This window comes from Danio rerio, chromosome 25 (genome assembly GCF_049306965.1).
Source record: "Danio rerio strain Tuebingen ecotype United States chromosome 25, GRCz12tu, whole genome shotgun sequence".
In the NCBI taxonomy this organism is placed as follows: Eukaryota; Metazoa; Chordata; class Actinopteri; order Cypriniformes; family Danionidae; genus Danio; species Danio rerio.
Window position 1 is genome coordinate 6,650,001 of NC_133200.1, and position 10,393 is coordinate 6,660,393.

Sequence of the window (10,393 nt, forward strand, 5' to 3'; positions counted from 1 at the left end):
GATTCTTCATCCATCGCTCGCAAAAGCGATGTGCAGACGATTCTGGCCATACAATATGTTAAAAAGGAAAAAAAACAACAAGCCTACCGCACTTCAGACAGCTTCACATTAGAGTTATTTTACCGTTAACTTTTATTTTTTACATTCATTTATTTTTCCTTCGCCTTAGTCTCTTTATTCTTCAGGGGTCCCCACAGCGGAATGAACCGCCAACTTATTCAGCATATGTTTTACGGAGTGTATGACCCTTCAAGCCGCAACCCCACTTTGGACTGAGGAGGAAACCGGAGCACCCAAAGAAAACACATGCCAACTGACCCAGCCAGGACTCGAACCAGCGACTTTCTTGCTGTGAGGCGACAGTTCAAACCACGAAGCCACCGTGTAGCCCCTTATTTTTTACATTTTAGTTCTGATGGCTACCTCCAGTAGGATAACGTGCCATGTCAAAGTACGAATCATCTCAGACTGGTTTCTTGAACATGACAATGAGTTTTCAATACTCAAATGGCCTCCACAGTCACCAGATCTCAATTCAATGGAGCACCTTTGGTATGTGGTGGAATGGGAGATTCACATCATGGATGCGCAGCCGACAAATCTGCAGCAACTGCGTGATGCCCTCATGTCAATATGGAGCAAAATCTCTGAGGAATATTTCCAGTACTTTGTTGAATCTATGCCACGAAGTATTAAGGCAGTTCTAAAGGCGAAAGGGGGTCTAACTCAGTACTAGTAAGGTGTTTTTTTTTTCTACTCAGTGGACTTGGATGGTATCTCTTATCAGTTTCTTATATTTTTATATTGAAAATGTTTCTCACTGTATTTGACTTTTGTTACGGTCAAAAAATTTTTTTGTTTTTTATGATTATAATTTGTATAAATTAAAACCAATGAACAACTAAAATACAGTTATTCATCTATACTAATTTCCTAAACACTTTATAACACTGGTATCGTCTTATTTAAAACAGACTATAAACATGACTAAAAACAGATGCGAAAATGCTCTAAATGAAAATGTTCTTAAATGTTTAAAATGTGGCAGAAATGTCACCAGTTGTTTATGACCTTAATATCGATAAAACTCTAAAGCAGAGATGACCAAAATAGGGCCCGCGGGCCAAAGTTGACCCACTGTAACCTTTGAATTGGCCCACCATCCCACCTGAGAAGAGAGTTACACAAAAAAAAAGAAGAAAATTGAATGTTTCAATTAAATATTGTAAATTAATCCATTTTTAAAAAGATTTAAACAATGTCGCTCGACGGATAGAGGACTATGCAGAAGACATCGGTGGGCAAATCAAAGCTGCCGATGACTAGTGGACTAGTAGACTAGTGTAACCTCATTCTGTTATAAATAAGATTGTTTTTGTTTTTACTGTAATAAGTTCATTATAAAATGTAAACAAATGATGCTGTATTAGTTAATATAAAGCAATGTTTTCTAGTTATTTTTTAATATTATTAAATAAATTAGGAAATTACTCATGGCAACTACAGTATATTTACCATCAGCCTACTAGCCTCAATCAAGGTTGGTTTTTGGCCCATCATAAGAGAAGTTTGGGCACCCCTGCTCTAAAAACACTGTGTACAAGGGAGTGTCGTTATTCTCCTCTGCTATATCATCAATACAAACTTATTACAATTAACATACGACTTTCAGCAGACCAGGAATTAACTCAAAATTAAGTCTTACCACAGCAGCATTACAGACGTATATTGAATTTCACTTCATTGTCGGGAATACAAAGAGAAAATAATCTGGAAGACAAAGACAATGCGCGACAGATGTGCTTGTGATGCTAACGTCACGTTAAAATACCAAAGCTTAATGTTATTTTCATGTTGGATGAAAATAAAGCCAAATGTTCCTCTCAATAATTTGCAGCACAACCTTGTTACTTAAAAATGATTCATTTGAGTTTTTTTTGACAGGAAGTTCCACAATAGGGAAGTGCAGGACATAATTTGAAACGTAGAGTCATGAGCAAGGAAAAGTTGCATATCTAGCTAGAGTCCATTGACACAGAATGCATTTATAGTGTGCTATTTTTCCATCGTTTGTCTATGTAAAGGAATGCTTGATGGATGTCTTTTTAATATGCGTTGTTTCATATTCGATATCCTAAAAATCGGTCACACAAAAACACTGGCCACCAAGTCCGATGCCTATTAATAAATCCGTTGCGATAAAAAAAAAAAAAAGACTACAGCTGGGGTCACACTAGAGTCGTTTGGTGTGTCGAAAAGTGGCAGGATAATACAAGATCATGCAAAATAAGCAATTATTCCAAATTATATTTTAATATTTTCTGTACAGAGAGGTGACGATTTGATTTTCTCTTCATTTTATGATGCATGTAGTGGCACACCTTTCGTGCAAATCCTTATGTACCACCTTTTGCAGCTTCAATTCCAACAACCAGTATTTGCAAAAACGCGAGTAAGACCGAATCTTCTTTTAAAAAAGGTTTACTGAACAAATGCAAACAAAAATGCAAAGTTACAATAGACTCGATCAGCTCGGTCAAAAAACTGTGTTGCTTCCAACATCCAAAACTGCAATCTCACTTAAACGTATGAACTAATGACCTCAAAGCGTATTACTGTTGGAAGCCAAAATACCAAAGTAACTGTTTTTAAATTACATGAATTATTAAATTATGCATTTTAGATAATACAATCACAATGAATTCTTATTATATTTAAATATCAATTTTTATCATGATTTAACCTTAACTAAATTATTCTCACAAATGAATTATGCATAACTGGCTTTTACAATGCAAATTCGCAGGTCAGCGTTCACCAAGCTTGAATTCTGGAAAGCAGCGACATGTGAAAGTTGTCACACAAGCTTGCATATCTAATGGGACACATTTGCATGCATTTAAATTGATGTCAGTTTGGTTTGTATCAAAGTTCTGCGGTCACGGTTTTATTTGGTTTATATTGTAAAAAAAATAAAATAAATCTACTGTTGCTTGCGTTTTCCGCCATCGTTTAACACCTCGTGACTAAATAAAGGGCGTCAATGTGATCGTGCACACCAACGTACAAAACAGCAGGCATAAAATTGTCATTAAAAAAAAAACGCCTCATGCTCGCTTTTTCAAACAGGTTGGCACTTTTGTTCACGTGCACAGAGCTGCTGAGGTTATAGTAAACAGCACTTGGAGGCACTCAAGCGCAAAACTGTAAATGCGAGCGCACATTGAACACCGTCAGTATTTTGGAGTCATGGTTATCATGATAGTAACGTTAAAAACCATGCAACCCTAAAAAGTAGTACATTGGAAATTTGGAATAGCAAAACCCAATCTGTGTGAATGAGGCCCTATCAGGTGAACTGTGCTGTACCTGAGAACAGATCCTGCTCCTCAGAGTGCACTCCATTGGTCCTGGTGTTTGCGGCAGGTTTGCTGGCTGGTGGCGTTAATGCTTCTTCGGTGAACAGATCTGTTGGGTCGTCTTTAACCTGTGGCTTGACCTTCACCTCTGTATAAACGTCCAGAGGCGGCACTGAGGCCTGAGGCTTCTTCATCACTGGTTTGAATGACTCTTGAAACAGATCCTCATCATCTTCATCATCATCAAACAGCTCTGCACTCGCTGCTTTCTTGACTTTTGCAGCAGGTTCGAATATCGGCTTTTTGTTATCGGACTTTGGCGGTTCTGCAGGCTCGTTTGAGAGATCTGGCACAGGATTTTGGACTTCGGGTGAACTCATTTCTGAGGGTTCATCATCATCCAGCGGGTCGCTGAACAGGTCAACAGCTTCATCGCTAGCAGGAGACGGGATCTTGACGTCCGAGTTCTTCTTGGGTTCGGAGTTAATGTCGCTGAGAGGATCGCTGAAGATGTCTTCCGCCGGATCGCTGAAGATGTCTTTTGAATGGCCGGTTGTGTCCGGTGATGGAGAATCCATCTCAGAGATTGACTGTGAATGAGATGGAAATTATTTAGATTGCTTGCTTGTGATTATTGGCATGACAGGGTCTATGATTATTTTTATGAGGAAAAAAAAAGTTTTAACTATTTATTTTTGCCAAAACTGTATACTAATAATAAAAAAATTGCTTAGACTTGTCATTGCGTTTATATACTGCAGCTCTCAGATGATTTGAAGTGCTTTTTTTATCCTCGATCTGGACAAAAGATGTTGCTAAATGAGTAACAGTAGCTTTAGCATTACTTATTTGCGTTTGAAATCAAGCACAAATTCTGCATTTTTAAACAGTAATCGCATAACTTTAAAGGATTTATTCATTACATTAAAATGTGTGCATTATTACAAACTGTGATTTTAAATAGTAAGCTTATTTACCATTCATTTAAAACGTAATCACATTTTCCAGCCAAATTTGAACACATTTTATTTAAAATGTGCTATGTAATTTGAAAAATTTCTGGTCCAGGTTTTTTGACACACTTAATAAATCTATTAACATAAATCTAGACCCTAACCCCTTGACAGCTCTTTTTGGTTTTTCAGAGAGAGTTGACTTGACTGTTGCATCTCACCAGGTTATTGCTTTTTCTACTCTTTTAGCTAGACGAGCCATACTTATCAAATGGAAACAGGTGCTTCCTCCATCACATGACATGTGGATCCGAGAAATCTTTAGTTACATAAAACTTGAGAAATTAAGATGTTTACTTGCAGGATCTCTCAAATCTTTTTATAAGACCTGGAACCCTGTTTTAGACTTTATCAAAGGCTTACCCTGCTCAGTTGATATCAGATCTAACACACAGTAAATAATTGGGAAGAGGAAATATTAACTCCTTAATGTGAACTTCATTTTTTTTTTTTTGCTCTTATTGTAAAGTTGCTCATTTATTATTACTATTATATATATTTTTAAAGAATTTATTTAATTTTTTATTTAATGTATTATTATTCATTTATCTATATATTTTTTTCTTTCAGAGGACATGTTTGTTTATGATTCATATATTTAATTTATTTTATTTTTAGGGGATAGTGGGAAAATAAGAAAAATAAGACAATTTGTCATTTTTCCTATGTTGTATTTTATACTTTGATGTATTGTCTTGTTAAACACCAATAAAATAAGAAAAAAGAAATGTACAATGCAATTTAAAATCAATCAATCCAATTCTAGCATTATCTTTGCATTGGGGATGAATCATGTTTTCCACACATATTTTCAGTCCTGCAACAAAAGAAGTAATAACATAACATTCGCCATGCTAGTATTGATCACAGTTGGTGATTTTTAATAAAACATGCATACACAAATGTTTTAGTGCCTACAATTACTCACAGTAATAACTCATTTTGATTGCAAAACAATAAACTGCACCATATTTTTCATATCGGCATTTGTGGTTTTTAATGTATATATTAAATAAACAAATGGCTATTGTATAGCATTATCTTTGCAATACGATGATGATTCGAGGCAGAATGATTTTATTCGTATGTTCAGTATGTTTTACAGTAAAATATTAAATATACAATTGTACTAATAGTTCAATTTACTTCTTTTTACAAATAAATAAACAACTGAGTAGTATTTTGTCCACCCAGTTTGACTTCTAGTATCCTTACAGGAGCACTATTTACTTACCCTCAAGTTGTTTCCAAACCTAAGAGTTTGTTTTATCTAATAAACTGAAAAAAGATATTGTGAAGAAACCCGTAACCACTGACACCAATAGTAGGTAAAAACAAATAAAAATCAACTATTAACTAAATCTGCAATGGAAATCAACGGTAACCGGTGGCCTCAAAATATCTTCTGTTGTGTTCAAAAGAAACTCAAACAGGTTTGTGAAATGTGAACAGTGAATAAATGACAGAATTCTGCCTTTTTTTATACACTATAATGGTAACAGTTCACGAATCAACCATAGTTAGGCTCAAAGCCTCCAGTTACCAGAGATTTTCTTACACAGACGGAATATTTTAGTCCATATTACCTCAGTTTACCTCCCGGAGGAACAGTTACTAGTTTGAATGAATTTAATTTTGCCTGAATGTTCTTTTTCGACTCCGCAAGCGTTTGACTAGCATTTTATTTTCAGTTTAAGAGGAAAAAAAGATTTTAAAGAAACCCTTAACCACTGACACAAATAGTAGGAAAAAATACTACGGAAATCAACAGTATATATCAGTAAATATCTTCTTTTGTGTTGAACAGAAAAAAGAAACTCAAACAGGTTTGTGAACGACAACTAAAGGATTTCAGAGTTTTCAGTTTTGGTGAATTATTTCTTTAAGTGCCGTTAAAAAAAAAAAAAAAAAAAACACGAAAACAGTTCAGGAATTAACCAAAGGGAGTTTCAAAGCATCCAGTTAGCAGATATTTTCTTACACCGACTGAATATGTTATTCAGAATGTATAATGTTAGATCGATTGGGATGATTCTGCAGTGGGAATGCATCTCCATAAAATTGAATAAACCATGTATAAACTTTTTGAGGTCCCCAGACACATTTCATTGTGGTCTGTGCTATTTGCAGTGTGTTTCTGTTTTTGCATGTGTTGAGAGTATTTTTATGCATTACTATCTATAAATGCAATCAGGAAAAAGATACAATTGAAATACAGTGTTTTATCATTTCCCGAGTCTAACAGTATTCAAGTACAGTAACTGAATGGTAAAGATTAACATAATTCAATCAAATTAATCATAGTTAAGGTCACAGATGGTACAATTTCTTATACCCATTGCTTTTAATGCAATTTAATTGCAAAATAAACCTTTATAATTTGCTAGAGCATTTCTAGCATTATCACTTAAGATTTTTTATATTTAGCATAATCTATATTCATTACTCAACAGATGTAATTCCTCTATTAATGGACTATTTCTATTTCATAAGCTTATTAATTATTATTTAAATGATAAATAATGATCTCATTCCTTTTAACTCCAATGACTTGTGAGAAGTCTATGCACACACATATATGAAATCACTTGCATGTTCACAACTAATTGTATATTTGTTTGTGGATTTTATTTTGTATGTTTGCACGAGGGTTACTTGGGTGTTTATGAACGCAGCGAGTTTATATTCATATGTGAGAGTTTTTGGGCGCATATGCATAGATCTAGTTTATATGTATGTGTGATTGTGTATGTGGGGTGTATGCATGCATCAAGTTTATGTATATACGCAAGTTTCATATATATTGTTTTGAACATCCAAACTATGTATATCCGAGTAATTTATAGGTGTATATGTACCTGTTTTATGTATGAGTTGATAGGCAAAGTTTGATTTAAATCCCACAGCCTCATAGCTATTGACCAAACGGCCAAAAAAGGAGCGTCTACGTTTCGTGCACGCCCACATTTTGAAACCTCATTTTTTTGGTGCTTGTTTGTGATCAAACGAATAAACGAATAAATGCCTCAGTATTTTGATTTGGTTTTTTTATATCCGTTTTGAGTTAAAAACAGGACAACAGATAAGCTTTTGTTTTTTGTGTGGTTACAGAATAAACAGAAAAAGTAAATATTGACTGTTTTTGTGGTGTTTCGTTTTCCAGAATAAAAGGAGTAATCAAATTAACGGATGGTAGACGGACCTTATACAATCACAGCCATCAAAAACACACGTGCAAATGATAAACTGTGATACAAACGCAACATTGCAAATCCTGCGATGTGACTATCCGCTTGTTAAGTGTGACGTCACGCGAAGTGGCTTCCGGGTCCCATCGCTCTATTTAAACGAACGGGGAGATTCATGAAATGGTAATAATAAACGTTTACAAAGCGATTTAATACTTTCGAAAATCACGATCACAATATATATATTTCCATGTATATATATCGCAATATATAAACGAGATATATATATATATATATATATATATATATATATATATATATATATATATATATATATATATATATATATATATATATATATATATATATATAATAATTTAAAAAAAATAAAAATAAAATAAAATAGCAATATATATGTCCATGCCTTATATATCCAATGGCCAGAAAGTGACTAAATTTTTTATAAATTGTTAAAATTTTGGTGTTTGTGATGCAGCAATTGTGTCCACTGACTTTATATAAAATTAACTTTAATGTGTGGTGTGATATGAATAAAAAGTGATCATAAACTAATGATTTCTCAGCTCAAATGAGCAGCGGCTTGGACCTGGAAACGGTATTACATACGTGACCAACACGCCACCACATAACAAGCGGATTGCAAATGATCACACAGATTTCGATGCTGAAACCATATATTGTGCAGCACTACTTTGAAAATCAACAGTAACCGATTTCCTCAAATAATCTCTTGTTTTCAACAGAAAAAAAAAAACTTAAACAGATTTGTGAAAAGTGAACGGCGACCAAAGGATGACAGAATTTTCTTTTAAAACGCTAAACTGGTGACAGTTCACAAATTCAACAAAGCTAGACACAAAGCCTCCAGTTACCAGAGATTTTCTTGCACAGACAGAATATTTTGGTTAATATTACCAAGAGTTATTCATTTTAATCAATTGTGTTTAGACTAAATGTGCTTTTTTTGACTCTGCAAGCGTTTGACTTGCATTTTACAAACCACCAAGGACCACAGTTTCAGCAAAAAAGTAAACTTCTTTAATGTTCTACCAAAGAAAAACAGTCCCCTTCATCATGGGATGGCCTGAGGGTGAGTAAATGAACAGCTTATTAGCATTTTTAGATTAATTATCTCTTTAAACACCAATCCACCTCATCATGACTCATTAAACTGTAAATCCCTTCCCCCAGCAAAACCAACCCAAAATAAAGACTTGCAAAAGAAAAAAGGGCGTTTTTGCTCACATCTGAGACTCACATGACCAGAAGCACATCAGTACTTTGACCAGAAAATTTTACAGCGAGTAAATAAAGGCTGCTGGATATATTGGTTAATTTGATTAGGGACAGTCCTGTCTTCGTAGTTCTGCTCTCCGTGTGTGTATATTGAGTATATACAAACATCATTTATGACCTACGTGTGGTTTTTGCATAAAAGATTTCCCACAGCACACAAAACACACTTTTCTAACAGTTTGACGTGGAAAATGGGTGACATATCATTGAGGTAAAGTTGGTTTTATATCCGCACATTCGTTCAGTGCCAACTTGTTCCCTATATTGTTAACCGTGGTACTATGAATATTGAAATACTATGTAGGTATGACTTCAAAACAACATTAGCACTATTTAATTAACTGTGAACAATGTTATTGAGGTAAAGTTTAGTTTTAAATACACATTCAGACTTTAGCTTTGATATTATAACTTTGAGAAAAGTATTATGTGCAAATTCTAAATAACAAAATCATATTAGCTGCCAAAGACTATCGAAGTACATTGTTCAGAGTCAATTTAAACAGTGCTAAAGCTGTTTTGAAGTCATACTTACATGTGATTTTAGACCGAATATTCAAAGTACCACGGTAAACAACATGGGAAGGGTGTCACAAGTTGCCATTGAACAAATGTGCGAATATAAAACCAACTTTACCTCAATAGCAATGTTGTACTTCGATAGTCTTTAGCCGCTAATATGATTTCCCTATTAGCATTAGCAAATAACACTTGTCTGTTGTTAAATTATTAAGAAGTCCAAATGTGTGAATATAAAACCAACTTTTCCTCAATTCACATTCCTTGTGATATTTAATCACTCCAAGTCCTCCAAGAAGTTCACTATGTCACATACTGGAGGCCTAAACCCCCAACTAAACCCAAAATGTGACGCTTTAACGAAAACGACACGTTTATTTAATCAATAAGCGTATGTGATAGCGGTAAGCTCAATGTGAAGGGGCAGATGTGCAGAATGTGCGGCTGAAGAAGAAGAACTGGCAGATTTGAGGGTGTCAAGAGAAGTGAAAGTGATCGCTCGTTCTCTCGTTGTGTCTGTTGAAGTGAATTATACGGGTGATTAGCTTCATAAATGTGCTATATTGCGTTACTCACCGTGCCCGTGAACGCGTCCGCGCCCTCGTCACTGTCCTCCAGCAGCTCGGGCTCCTCTGAGTCCGGGAAAGGAGGAGGACTGCGCTCCGAGCTGGCCGCCATCTTCAGCTCCACACACACTCGACACACATACACACACGGAAAAACTTTATTACAAGCAAAGAGACCAAAAAAACGAGAGAGCGACGTTGACGGGTAGAGGAGAGAGATAGCGGGAGAAACAGCGACGCCTGCTGGTGAAAATAGGGGCGGGCTTTCGTTTGTTGCGTCACGCTGATAACCCCCTCCCACACTTATATATATATTTAAATATAAAGTTATTTTATATGTAGGGCGACTTTATTATGAGGATTTTTATGGTTTAGCGTACAAAAAAGAATTTAAGATGTTTATTAAAATGTTTTAAATGATATTGGGCGGG

At 35.0% G+C, this 10,393-nt stretch overlaps 1 protein-coding gene across 1 annotated transcript in view; it reads right to left on the reverse strand.

Moving 5' to 3' along the window:
* snx1a (sorting nexin 1a) overlaps positions 1-10,176 on the reverse strand; it is a 32,162-nt gene extending 21,986 nt beyond the window's left edge. Inside the window, 2 exon segments of the mRNA NM_001128671.2 lie at positions 3,370-3,949; positions 9,973-10,176. Of these exon segments, the coding sequence (NP_001122143.2) occupies positions 3,370-3,949; positions 9,973-10,074 (682 nt within the window). The 5' untranslated portion in view covers positions 10,075-10,176.
* Positions 10,177-10,393: the final 217 nt, after the last annotated feature.